Here is a 14,486-nt window from a genome sequence, read left to right on the forward strand (position 1 = left end):
ATTTCATTTTTCTGCATGTGGCTGTCCAATTTTCCCACACCATTTATTGAAGAGGCTGTCTTTTTTCCATTGGACATTCTTTCCTGCTTTGTCAAAGATGAGTTGACCATAGTGTTGAGGGTCTATTTCTGGGCTCTCTATTCTGTTCCATTGATCTATGTGTCTGTTTTTGTGCCAGTACCATGCTGTCTTGATGATGACAGCTTTGTAATAGAGCTTGAAGTCCGGAATTGTGATGCCACCAACTTTGGCTTTCTTTTTCAATATTCCTTTGGCTATTCGAGGTCTTTTCTGGTTCCATATAAATTTTAGGATTCTTTGTTCCATTTCTTTGAAAAAAAATGGATGGTACTTTGATAGGAATTGCATTAAATGTGTAGATTGCTTTAGGTAGCATAGACATTTTCACAATATTTATTCTTCCAATCCAGGAGCATGGAACATTTTTCCATTTCTTTGTGTCTTCCTCAATTTCTTACATGAGTACTTTATAGTTTTCTGTGTATAGATTCTTAGTCTCTTTGGTTAGGTTTATTCCTAGGTATCTTATAGTTTTGGGTGCAATTGTAAAAGGGATTGACTCCTTAATTTCTCTTTCTTCTGTCTTGTTGTTGGTGTAGAGAAATGCAACAGATTTCTGTGCATTGATTTTATATCCTGACACTTTACTGAATTCCTGTACAAGTTCTAGCAGTTTTGGAGTGGAGTCTTTTGGGTTTTCCACATATAGTATCATATCATCTGCAAAGAGTGATAGTTTGACTTCTTCTTTGCCGATTTGGATGCCTTTAATTTCCTTTTGTTGTCTGATTGCTGAGGTTAGGACTTCTAGTACTATGTTGAATAGCAGTGGTGATAACGGACATCCCTGCCGTGTTCCTGACCTTAGCGGAAAAGCTTTCAGTTTTTCTCTATTGAGAATGATATTTGCAGTGGGCTTTTCATAGATGGCTTTGATAATATTGAGGTATGTGCCGTCTATCCCTACACTTTGAAGAGTTTTGATCAGGAAGGGATGCTGTACTTTGTCAAATGCTTTTTCAGCATCTATGGAGAGTATCATATGATTCTTGTTCTTTCTTTTATTAATGTGTTGTGTCACATTGATTGATTTGCGGATGTTGAACCAACCTTGCAGCCCTGGAATAAATCCCACTTGGTCGTGCTGAATAATCCTTTTAATGTACTGTTGAATCCTATTGGCTAGTATTTTGGCGAGAATTTTTGCATCTGTGTTCATCAAGGATATTGGTCTGTAGTTCTCTTTTTTGATGGGATCCTTGTCTGGTTTTGCGATCAAGGTGATGCTGGCCTCATAAAAAGAGTGTGGAAGTTTCCCTTCCATTTCTATTTTTTGGAACAGTTTCAGGAGAATAGGAATTAGTTCTTCTTTAAATGTTTGGTAGAATTCCCCTGGGAAGCCATCTGGCCCCGGGCTTTTGTTTGTTTGGAGATTTTTGATGACTGTCTCAATCTCCTTATTGGTTATGGGTCTGTTGAGGCTTTCTATTTCTTCTTGGTTCAGTTGTGATAGTTTATATGTCTCTAGGAATGCATCCATTTCTTCCAGATTGTCAAATTTGTTGGCATAGAGTTGCTCATAGTATGTTCTTATAATTGTCTGTATTTCTTTTGTGTTAGTTGTGATCTCTCCTCTTTCATTCATGATTTTATTTATTTGGGTCCTTTCTCTTTTCTTTTTGATAAGTCTGGCCAGGGGTTTATCGATCTTATTAATTCTTTCAAAGAACCAGCTCCTAGTTTCGTTGATTTGTTCTATTGTTTTTTTTTTTTGTTTCATTTCATTGATTTCTGCTCTGATCTTTATGATTTCTCTTCTCCTGCTGGGTTTAGGCTTTCTTTCTTGTTCTTTCTCCAGCTCTTTTAGGTGTAGGGTTAGGTTGTTTATCTGAGACCTTTCTTGTTTCTTGAGAAAGGCTTGTACTACTATATATTTTCCTCTCAGGACTGCCTTTGTTGTGTCCCACAGATTTTGAACCATTGTGTTTTCATTATCATTTGTTTCCATGAATTTTTTCAATTCTTCTTTAATTTCCTGGCTGACCCATTCATTCTTTAGAAGGATGCTGTTTAGCCTCCATGTATTTGGGTATTTTCCAAATTTCCTCTTGTGATTGAGTTCTAGCTTCAGAGCATTGTGGTCTGAAAATATGCAGGGAATGATTCCAATCTTTTGATAACCTTTGAGACCTGATTTAGGACCAAGAATGTGATCTATTCTGGAGAATGTTCCATGTGCACTAGAGAAGAATGTGTATTTTGTTGCTTTGGGATGAAATGTTCTGAATATATCTGTGATGTCCTTCTGGTCCAGTGTGTCATTTAAGGCCTTGATTTCCTTGTTGATCTTTTGCTTGGATGATCTGTCCATTTCAGTGAGGGGAGTGTTAAAATCCCCTACTATTATTGTATTCTTGTCGATGTGTTTCTTTGATTTTGTTATTAATTGGTTTATATAGTTGGCTGCTCCCACGTTAGGGGCATAGATATTTAAAATTGTTAGATCTTCTTGTTGGACAGTTCCTTTGAGTATGATATAGTGTCCTTCCTCATTTCTTATTATAGTCTTTGGCTTAAAATCTAATTGGTCTGATATAAGGATTGCCACTCCTGCTTTCTTCTGATGTCCACTAGCATGGTAAATTCTTTTCCACCCCCTCACTTTAAATCTGGAGGTGTCTTCGGGTTTAAGATGAGTTTCTTGTAGGCAACATATAGATGGGTTTTGTTTTTTTATCCATTCTGATACCCTGTGTCTTTGATTGGGGCATTTAGCCCATTAACATTCAGGGTAAGTATTGAGAGATATGAATTTAGTGCCATTGTATTGCCTGTAAGGTGACTGTTATTGTATATTGTCTCTGTTTCTTTCTAATCTACTACTTTTAGGGTCACTCTTTGCTTAGAGGACCCCTTTCAATATTTCCTGTAGAGCTGGTTTGGTATTTGCAAATTCTTTCAGTTTTTGTTTGTCCTGGAAACTTTTAATCTCTCCTTCTATTTTCAATGATAGCCTAGCTGGATATAGTATTCTTGGCTGCATGTTTTTCTCATTTAGTACTCTGAATATATCATGCCAGCTCTTTCTGTCCTGCAAGGTCTCTGTGGATAAGTCTGCTGCCAATCTAATATTTTTACCATTGTATGTTACAGCCTTCTTTTCCCGGGCTGCTTTCAGGATTTTCTCTTTGTCACTAAGACTTGTCAATTTTACTATTAGGTGACGGGGTGTGGACCTATTCTTATTGATCTTGAGGGAGCTTCTCTGAACCTCCTGGATTTTGATCCCTGTTCCCTTTGCCATATTGGGGAAATTCTCTCCAATAATTCTCTCCAACATACCTTCTGCTCCCCTCTCTGTTTCCTCTTCTTCTGGAATCCCAATTATTCTAATGTTGTTTCGTCTTATGGTGTCACTTATCTCTCGAATTCTCCCCTCGTGGTCCAGTAGCTGTTTGTCCCTCTTTTGCTCAGCTTCTTTATTCTCTGTCATTTGGTCTTCTATATTGCTAATTCTTTCTTCTGCCTCATTTATCCTAGCAGTGAGAGCCTCCATTTTTTATTGCACCTCATTAATAGCTTTTTTGATTTCAACTTGGTTAGATTTTAGTTCTTTTATTTCTCCAGAAAGGGCTTTTATATCTCCCGAGAGGTTTTCTCTAATATCTTCCATGCCTTTTTTGAGCCCAGCTAGAACCTTGAGAATCGTCATTCTGAACTCTAGATCTGACATATTACCAATGTCTGTATTGATTAGGTCCCTAGCCTTCGGTACTGCCTCTTGTTCTTTTTTTTTGTGGTGAATTTTTCCGCCTTGTCATTTTGTCCAGATAAGAGTATATGAAGGAGCAAGTAAAATACTAAAAGGATGGCAACAATCCCAGGAAAATATGCTTTAGCCAAATCAGAAGAGATCCCAAATCGTGAGGGGGGAGAAAGGGGATAAAAAGAGGTTCAGAAAGAAAAAAAAAGAAAAAAAAGAAACAATTAAAAAAAGAAAACCAATAAAGAAAAATATAAAAAGGAAAAAATATATATACATATTAGATAAACTAGTTAAAAAACGTTAAAAAAGAAAGGGTAAAAGTTATAAAAATTTAGCAGAAGAAGAAAAAAAAATTGAAAAAGAAAAGAAAAAAAATTAAATTTACTGCAAGGCTAAAGAATCATGGGGAGAAAGCCATGAGTTCCGTGCTTTGCTTTCTCCTTCTCTGGAATTCCGATGCTCTCCTTGGTATTGAAACTGTACTCCTTGGTAGGTGAACTTTTTCCTGGCTGGGTTTCTTGTTGATCTTCTGGGGGAGGGGCCTGTTGTAGTGATTCTCAAGTGTCTTTGCCCCAGGCGGAGTTGCACCGCCCGCCCGTACCCGGGGCCTGTCTGAGTAATCCGCTCGGGTTTGCTTTCGGGAGCTTTTGTTCCCTGAGCGCTTTCTGTAGAGTTCCGGAGGGCAGGAATGAAGATGGCGGCCTCCTGGTCTCCAGCCCGGAGGAGCCGAGAGCCCGGGCCCCACTCCTCAGTGCGCCCTCAGAGAACAGCACCCAATTACTCCCGTCACCCTGGCCTCCGGCCGCGCTCCAAGCTGACCGAGCCTGCGACCGGTTCAAGGTAACCCCGTGCTTAGAGCTCACTCCTCAGCTCTGTCTCTGTAGCCGGCTTCCCCGTTCTAATACCTGTAAGCTCTGTGACACTCAGACACCCCCGATCCTTCTGTGACCCTGCGGGACCTGAGGCCACGCTGACCCTGCGTGGGCTTCACCCCGGTTAAGCCTCTGGAGCGATGTCACTCAGCAGAACAGACTTTTAAAAGTCCTGATTTTGTGCTCCATTGCTCCGCCACTCGCCGGTAGCCGGCCCCTCCCCCCGCGGTCTATCTTCCCGTCGCTTTGGATTCACTTCTCTGCCAGTCCTACCTTTCAGAAAGTGGTTGGTTTTCTGTTTCTAGAGTTGCTGTTCTTCTTCTCTTTGATCTCCCGTTGGATTTGTAGGTGTTTGCAATCCTTAGATGAGCTATCTAGCTGATCTCCCGCTACCTGAAGTAGTCTCAGCCTGCTACTTCTCCGCCATCTTGACTCGAGACCTGTCCCTCTGTTTTAAGAGCTTAGGTTGAAGCTTCTGGGTTTGGAACATTTTTAACTCGATGTGTTAATGAAGGTGAACAGCAACAATTCTATTTCAGCTAATTTCAGGGTGATTAATAAGCTACGGATTCTACTGTGGGCAAAAGGGAGATGTGATTTTCTTTAGAAAAATTTGAAGAAACTTTTGCATTAACTCTTTGTCTTTTGTTTTGTTTTGGTTTGGTTTTTGGTCAGTCTTCTGTGATTTTATGTTTTGCGCGGTGACAGGGAGAGTTCCTTGTCATTTTGCTTTCTCTCTTCCAATCTTAACAAAAATTCCTAACATATATGAGGATGATAATAATTAGAATAAATGAAGAAAAAAATCCTAAAACATGACTAGGAGGTCTGGCTGCTGATTATTGAGGATAAAAGAGGAATAGTTAAGGTCTGAGGATTTTGATTTCAAAAATAGTGATGATCACATAAAAAGTCACAAGTTGTCACCAGCTATTCAATTGCTGTATGTATTCTTTAGGCAATAAACCACATAAATATGAATAATGCTAGTCTCCATTTATGTAAGAAAGACATACTGATAATAGAAAATATGTTATAGGCAAAAAGCATAAAAGGATGAAATAACTCATAGTTTCATCACTCAGAAGAAATCACCATACAAATTTCTCTTTGATCATGTTTTAACACATAATATATAGTTTATACAAACTTGCATTTTTTCACTTAAGAAGAAAGAGACCCCATGAAATGAGCAGGAGGAGAAATTGAATGGAAATAAAGAATAGGTTCAAAATTGTTTTGGACTTAAAAAAAATTTTTTTTTATTTTTTTGAAATGTAAATGCTCTTCTTAAGCCTCTCTGTCAGTTGTGAGAAGTTGAGAGAAGGTAGTCAGGGCTGGAAATTGTGGACAAGTTAGAAAAGACAGAGCTGTTAGACAAAAATGTACTTCTGGGTCTGGCATGTCAGAATCTCTGCTCAAATGCCTTCTCCCTATGCCTTTCTTCTTTATTGATTTCCTGGGTTTTGTTTTGGTTTTTTTGTTTGTTTGTTTTTTTCTGCTGAAAAAAAATTTTTTTTTCTGAAACTTTTTTTTTTTTCTGCTACATAATAGTCTCAAAGAGCAATGCTTGAATCCCAACTGTCAGGTGTTCCAAACTTGCTGGATCTCAGTTTCCTGAACTATATACTGGCAATTGCGCTATTTATTTTACAGGATATTATGTATGTTTTAAAGTAGGCTGAATTGCAGTGTCAAAAAAGTTCTAATCCACAATGTCTTGAGCAACGTAGATGCTTAGTTCTTATTCATATTATTATTTGGGGCATGCATTCAAGTAGACAGATGCTTCCTTCATGTGATGATATGGGAATCCAAGGTCTTTCCATATTGTTGTTTTGCCATTACCTCGGGCCTTGGTGCCAACTGCATCCATCAGTCATAGAAGGGGAAACAAGTGGGGAAGAGACCAGTTGGCTTCTAAGTGGTATGTCTTCCTCCTACTCCTGTCTTGGTTAGAGAGAACTTATCTCTGTGGTTATAAGTATAATAGGATGGAGAGCTGAAAATGAAATCAAGCTTCATACCTACCCGAGAGGAAGAGAAATGGATATCAGAGAAATCAGCCATATCTGCCACTGTATCTGTGTCTTGCAGAACACTTAATAAAACACATTCTGTAATGGGTGCTGAGCATGTTCCATCTCTTCCTTTCCCTGCATTTCAGTCTTCTCAGGAAAGTGAAAAAAAAAAAATCAAACCAAAGCTTAACAGCAGTTGCTATTAGGAGAGAATCAGCATATACCTTACAGGATGTGCCTATGACTAAAGTAGGGTTCACTTCATGTCCTCCATCTCCTGTGCCTACGTGTCTGCTTCCATCAATGATGAGCTGTCTACACCAGGGAGCAAGGGCTCAGAAAAGTTCTCTATTACCAGGAAGAAGTCCCATTGATTCCTTCTGAGATCGTGAGAAAGTAGACCAGGACATTTCTAAAATAATTTTAAATGACATAGGTTGAAATCAAAAGGGATTTATTGATTAAGTTCTCTAAAGTGAAAGTGTAATTAACTCACCAACTTGATACGCTGAGCAAGGTGCTTCACAGAGGTGTTGTTCCTTCTCATCCCCATCCACGGCATATACATTCTGCCCTTCCAGGATTCCACTGAGGATTTGGAAGATTTGTTAACTCTTGGGTCAGTAAAAATGATTATAGACCTCATTATTACCATGTGAGACAATTAGAGAAGACTGAGGCCACAAGTCTTCCAACTGTGCAAGAGCTAATATTGATCTTTTGCAGAGTTCCAGGATTTTTAAGGCCCAGAGTCTTTTGCCCCATGTAAGAATGTTCCTGTGTGTCAAGTATACTGAATCCCGTGTAGATCCAGAAACACGGCACACTGTCTCATGTCCCCTGAGATTTTGTGCATGCTGTTCTCTTGGCCCTGTTTGATCTCTCCAATGTTTTCTCTCTTTGGCCTTGTTTGCCTGCAGTATGGTCATACTTGCTTCGGGCTTCAGCTATACTGTCTCGTCATCACTATCTCAAGGCCTTTCTGTCACCTACAAAGAGATTCTGTCCTCTGAGCTCCTATTGTACCTTGTGTTTGCCTTTTATAAGGCTTCCTATCACATCAAATTGCACATTTTTGTTTGCATGTCTTTCTTCAGTATCCAGAATGCTCCAGGTGCTCAGAGAACATCAGTTGCATGGATGAGACAGAGTCAAAGATATAGTCAATGGTCTTTCATTTTTGTATCCACAGCAAAAATATCTGGGCCTTGGTAGAGGGAGGGATAAAAGAGTGGAGAAAAGAAGGAAGGAAGGAGCTCTCCGTTAGGCAAAGGATAGAAAGCATGTTACAAGATTAAGGTTGTAAGAGAATAAAAATAAATAAGTAGTACCGATTGTACTAGGAATCCAAAAAATAGAAACTAATGCCTGAGGAAAGACAGGAAGAATTATGGAAGGGACAGCATGGGTTTGAGATGAATCTTGAACCATGAAAGGGAATAGTGTGGAAGAGGAGAATGGAAATCAGGCCATGCAAGGATGAGCAGGGCGCTTTGGGGGGTAAAGACATCTTAGCGGCACACCATTTCATTCTCTTTGAGAGCTGAAAGTTGTAGCCATGGGGAATGTTACTACAACTCTCTATCTGATTTTCTTCCAGGAACTGGCGGTTGGTCCCCAGCAGATTCCAATGCTCAACAGTGGCTCCAGATGGACCTGGGAAACAGAGTGGAGATTACAGCAGTGGCCACGCAGGGAAGATACGGAAGCTCTGACTGGGTGACGAGTTACAGCCTGATGTTCAGTGACACAGGACGCAACTGGAAACAGTACAAGCAAGAAGACAGCATCTGGGTAGGACATCTTTTCTCTTCCAATGAATGAATCTGAGATATAATAATGGTAACCAGTGAGCATTTCTATCATTTTCCTCTACTCAGATTGTTGATAACTTAATAACTGTGGAGTGCCCATTCAGAAATAATTAGATGGTATATGAGTCCTCCTTCCAGCATGGTTCCAGTTCCAAGGGAAATTAGAATGCCTGTTGGAAAAAAAAAAAAAAAAGTGTTTTCCTCTTCTTCTGGTAACCTGAGTAACTCGATGACTGCGTCTCAATTCTTCATCTATAAAAACAGAAGGATACTGTAAGGGTCTGATTTTTAATGAAAATGTATTGATTTGTTGAGCATGTATTTATTCAGTCACCTGTTCATTATGTATCAGACACTTCACATACCCTCTAGTGACCCAGCAAGCTCAGTTATGTAATGCAATCAACGTTGAACAATTTGTAAAATCTCAGCCTGAGAATCTGTAGTCTGGTCTGATGTTATAGCCACTGTGCTCAACAGCCTCTATTCAAGATTTGAAAACGATTAAAAGGTTTAAAAAGACAAGACAAATACAAAATGTAGAATCATTTTGTCATTATAAATATAAATGTCATTATAAATAACATCACTTAGGAAGTGAAGGACAGTGTGCTCTAAGTTGTGAAAAAGAAATTTCCTCCCCACCCCAAGGTTTAAACTCTTGACCTTCAGGTGTAATGAAAGGCTGTCCCCAGACTGAGGTTAGAAAGGAAGGCAGAGACACTGAGCAAGAGGCATCTGGAGGAGGCTTCAGAAACTGATGCACTGAATGAAATAATGTGTTTCTTTATGTTGCTTACAATTTATGGAAAAAACATCTCCAAATACTTATTTTTTGCTAAATGTACATACTATGTGAAGATGTGGCAATTGATAGACTTTCTGTCTTTCTCATATTCTCCCTACTTGTTTCCCCCTTAAATTAATGCTAAGTATGGTTTCAAATTACTATTGTCTATGCTTTTCTGTGTTGGCTCTACTTTGGTTGGAAACAGATTTCTATTTTATGTTCATTGCTATTTGATAATCGTCTACTCATCAATATTGCTAATTGAAAATAATAGTGAAGTTAGGATTGAGATTAGTTATGGTAGATTGAATCTTGAGAATACTATTATTATCATGTTTATTCTAGGTTGCCTGTATATTAAGTTGTAATATTTACAAGGAATATGGATTTTCTACATTTTAAAAATTGGATTTTAAGGGGTACCTGACTGGCTCAGTCAGAATAGCATATGACCCTTGATCTCAGGATTTTGAGTTTGAGGCCCACATTGAGGATAGAAATTACTTAAATAAATAAAACTTAAAAAAGTTTTTTTTAAATAGGGCTTCAGGGGACCATTCCATTTTTTCACTCAATTTTGAAGCCTCCATAAATTTTTACAGATTTTTTGTTTTCTTTTGTCTTGCTTTTAGTTTAAAATGAAAAATAAGCACACCTTCCATTTTGAAGAACAATTTTAAGGTTTTATTTTGACTTGAGAAGGACAAATAGATGTGGGGTTATTTATTTTCTTTGACATTTTCAAACAAAACTGGTTGTTTTTCAGAATGAATTGAAGTTTTGAATTATTTTGTCTAAATATTTTTATTAAGGTATAACTGATATGCAATATCATAGTCATTTCAGGTATACAACATATGAGTCAATATTTGTCTAAATTGCAAAATGGTTATCACAAAAAGTCCAGTTACCATCTGTCACTATACAATACTATTGTCCGTAGGATATTATTGTCTGTATTCTCTATGTTGTACATTACATCCCTATGACTTCTTTATTTCTTAATTGGAAGATTGTACTTTTTGATCTCTCTCACCCATTTTGTCCATACCCCAACTCCCTCACTTCTGGTAACACCAATCTTTTTTCAGTTCCTAAGAGTAAAGATTTCGTTTGTTTGCTATGTTTTTTAAATTCCACATGGTAAGCTTGTGGTATTTGTCATCCTATAACTGACGTGACTACTTAATCTAATACTTTCATGGGCCATCCATGTTGTTGCAAATGGGAAGATTTCATCCTTTTTATGGCTGATTATTATCCGTGTGTGTGTGTGTGTGTGTGTGTGTGTGTGTGTGTGCATGCGCAACATCTTCTTCGTCCATTCATCCATTGATGGACACTTAGGTTGTTAGCACACCTTTGCTATTGTAAATAATGCTGCAATGAACAGAGGGGTGCATATCTTTTTGAATTAACATTTCATTTTTGTGGATAGATATCCAGTAGTGGAATTGAAGGACCATATGGTAATTCTATTTTTAATTTTTTTTGAGGCATCTCCATGCTGTTTTCTATAGTGGCTGCACCAGTTTGGATTTTCAGCAACAGCTCATGAGGGTCACTTGTTCTCTTGTTTCTTGTCTTTTTGGTAATAATCACTCTGACAAGTGTAAGTGATAGCTTATTGTGGTTTTGATTTGCATTTCCTTGATGATTAATGTTGTTCATCATATTTTCATGTGCCTGTTGGCCATCTGTATGTCTTCTTTGGAAAAGTGTCCATTCAGATTTCCTACCCATGTTTTAATCAAATTGTTTTTATTGTTCTCATTGAGTTGTATGAGTTCTCTATATATTTTGGATATTAGCCCTTTATCAGATATATGATTTCCAAATACCTTCTCCCATTCAGTAGGTTGCTTTTTGGTTTTGTTAATGGTTTCCTTTGCTGTGCAGAAGCTTTTTAGTTTAATGTTCCATTTGTTTATTTTTGCTTTTGTTGCACTGATCCAAAATATATATATATAACTGATGTCAAAGAACTTAAATTCATGTTTTCTTCTAGGATTTTTATGGATTCAGGTCTCACACTCAAGCCTTTAATCTATTTTAAATTAATATGTATGCATATTGTAAGATAGTCATCCAGTTTCATTCTTTTGCATGTAGCTCTCTAGTTCTCCCAGCACCATTTATTGAAGACAGAGTCTTTTCTCCATTGTATATTTTGCCTCTTTGGTCATAAATTAGTTAACCATATATGTGTGGGTTTTTTCTGGGCTCTCTGTTTTGTCCCACTGATCTATGTGTCTGTTTTTATGCCAATGCTATGCCATTCTTGATTACTATAGTTTTGTAGTATGGTTTGAAATCAAGAAGCATGATGCCTCCAGTTTCGCTCCTTCTCAAGATTGTTTTGGCTATTTGGGGTCTTTGTGTTTCCATAGAAATTTTAGAATTATTTTTTCTACTTCTATGAAAAATGCCATTGGAATTTTGATAGGGATTTCACTGAATATGTAGACTGCCTTGGGTAGTCTGGTCATTTTAACAATAGCAATTCTTCAAATCCATAAGCATGAAATATCTTTCTATTTCTTTCTGTCTTCAATTTCTTTCGTCAAGGTCTTACTTTTTTAAGTATACAAGTCTTTCACTTCTTACATTAAATTTATTACTAGGTATTTTGTTCTTTCTGATGCAATTGTAAATGGGATATTTTTATTTTTCTTTCTGATACTTTGTTATCAGTGTATAGAATCACAACACATTTTTGCACATAATTGTTATGCCTATGATTTGCAATACTACGTTGAATGAAAATGGGGAGAGTGGACCTCCTTGGGAGGAAAAATTTTCAGCTTTACACTGTTGAAAGTGATAATAGCTGTGGGTTTGTCACATATGACCTTTATTATGTTGAGGTTCCTTCCCACTGTACCTCTTTGCTGAGGGTTTTTCATTAATGGATGTTTAATTTCATCAACTCCTTTTTCTGCATCTATTGAGATAATCATATGATGTCTAGATTTCACTTCTGTTAATGTGGTGCATCACGTTGATTTATTTGTAGATGGTGAACTTTGCATCCCTGTGATAAATCCTACTTGGTAATGGTATATGGCCCTTTTAATGGATTGTTATATTCAGTTTGCTAATATGTTGCTGAGGATTTTTTCCATCAATGTTCATTGGGATATTGGCCTGTAATTTTCTTTTTAATATTGTCATTGTCCAGTTCTGGTATCAGGGTAATGCTGGCCTCATAAAGTGAGTTTGGAAGCAGTCCCTCCTCTTTACTTTTTTGGAAGTTTGAAAATAGGTATTAACTCTTTAACTGTTTGGTAGAATTAACCAAGGAAGCTATCTAGTCCTGGACTTCTGTTTGTTGGAACTTTTTGATAGCTGATTTAATCTTATTAGTAGCTGATCTGTTGAGATTTTCTATTTTTTCATGATTCAGTGCTGGATGAAATTCTAGGAATTTAACCATTTCTACTTAGTTGTCCAATTTGTTGGCATGAAATCGTTGGTAGTAGGTTTTTGTTTTTGTTTTTCTTTTGTTTTGTTTTTTGTTTTTTATAGTCCCTTTTATTTCTATGGTATGAGTTGTATGAGTCATTTCTGCTTTTATTTGAGTCCTCTTTTTTTCTTTCTGTGGTGAGCCTAGCTAAAGGTTTGTCAGTTTTGTTTGTCTTCTTAAAGAACAAATTTCTAATTTCATTGATGTTTTCTACTGTTTTAAGGGTTTTGTTTGTTTCTTTGTTGTGTTTTGTTTTTATTTCTCTTATTTCCACTCTGATATTTATCATTTTCCTCTTTCTACTAATTTTGAAATTTGTTTATTTTTTTTCTAATTCCTTTAGGTGTCAAGTTGAATTTTTTATTTGAGATTTCTTTGTTTCTTGAGATAGGCCTTATTGCTATGAACTCCTCTTTTAGAATTGCTGTTGCTGCATCCCATAGATTTTGGTATGTCATATTTCTGTTTTCATTTGTCTCTAGATTTTTTTTCCTCCTTTGACTTCCTTCATGATCCAGTAGTAGTTCACTAACATGTTGTTTAATCTCCATGCATTCGTAGCTTTTCTACTTTTCTTCTTGCAATTGATTTTTTAAAATTTTTATTTATTTATTTGTTTATTTATTTATTTGAGAGAGCTTGCAAGTGGGGGTTTGTGGAGAGGATCAGAGGGAGAGGGACAACAAGCAGACTACATGCTGAGCATGGAGACTGACTCAAGACTGGATCCCATGACCCTGGAATTATGACCTGAGCTGAAATCAAGAGTAACATGCTTAACCAATGGAACCATCCAGATGCCCCTTAAATTGATTTCTAGTTTCATACCACTGTTATCAGAAAAGATGTTTGATATGACTTCAGTTTTCTTGAATTTACTGAGATGTTTTTGAGACTTAACATGTGGTATACCCTGGAGAATATTCCATGTTTATTTGAGACTGCTGATTTCGGATGGAATGTTCTATCTATACCTGTTAAGTTCTTCTGGTCTAATGTGCCATTTAAGACTGGTGTTTCCTAATTGATTTTCTGTCTGGATAATCTATCCATTGATGTAAGTGGAGGATTAAAGTCCCCGACTATTATTATATTGCTGTCAATTTCTACCTTTAAGTCTATTAATATCTGCTTTGTATATTTAGTGTTCCTATGCACGGTGCCTAGATATTTGTTATATCTTCTTCTTTTGAGTCTTTTACCCTCATGTACTGCCCTCTTTTTCTTTTATCACAGTCTTTATTCCAAAGTCTATTTTGTTTGATTGAGTATAGCTACACCAGCTTTCTTCTGCTTTCCTTTTGCATGGAATGTCTTTCTCATCCCTTACTTTTCAGTCACTATTGCTTTATCTCCTAAGCGTGTTGTAAATAGTATATAGAGGCTTGAGGCTCACAGAGACTAACCCAAGATCATACTGGGGGTGCTAGAATACAGAACTAAGATTTATTTCTAAATATACATGATTGCAAAACTGTATTTTCTGTTTCTCCTTTATTGCACTTGATTAGTTTTTAAGTTTCACGAAATTGATTTACTTCTCTTACTTTAAATGTAAACTTTATTTGGACCCACTGTTAAGCCTTTTGTTTTATTCACATGTTGCTAAAGTATGAGTGAGAACACAGTAATAATATCAAACTGTTTCTATAGCAAATGGATGGGGCTCAAACTGAAACTGCATGGCCATCAGAGACTGAGTATTTTACCAAATACTTCATAGACGTACATAAAAT

At 37.0% G+C, this 14,486-nt stretch overlaps 1 protein-coding gene across 1 annotated transcript in view; it reads left to right on the forward strand.

The window, feature by feature from the left end:
• The window catches only part of CNTNAP5 (contactin associated protein family member 5), an 847,743-nt gene that overhangs the window by 188,805 nt on the left and 644,452 nt on the right, over nucleotides 1-14,486 (forward strand). The window contains exon 3 of the mRNA XM_047722671.1: nucleotides 8,281-8,474. Within this exon, the coding sequence (XP_047578627.1) occupies nucleotides 8,281-8,474 (194 nt within the window). The remainder of the gene's footprint in view (nucleotides 1-8,280; nucleotides 8,475-14,486) is intronic.

This window comes from Lutra lutra, chromosome 3 (assembly GCF_902655055.1).
Source record: "Lutra lutra chromosome 3, mLutLut1.2, whole genome shotgun sequence".
In the NCBI taxonomy this organism is placed as follows: Eukaryota; Metazoa; Chordata; class Mammalia; order Carnivora; family Mustelidae; genus Lutra; species Lutra lutra.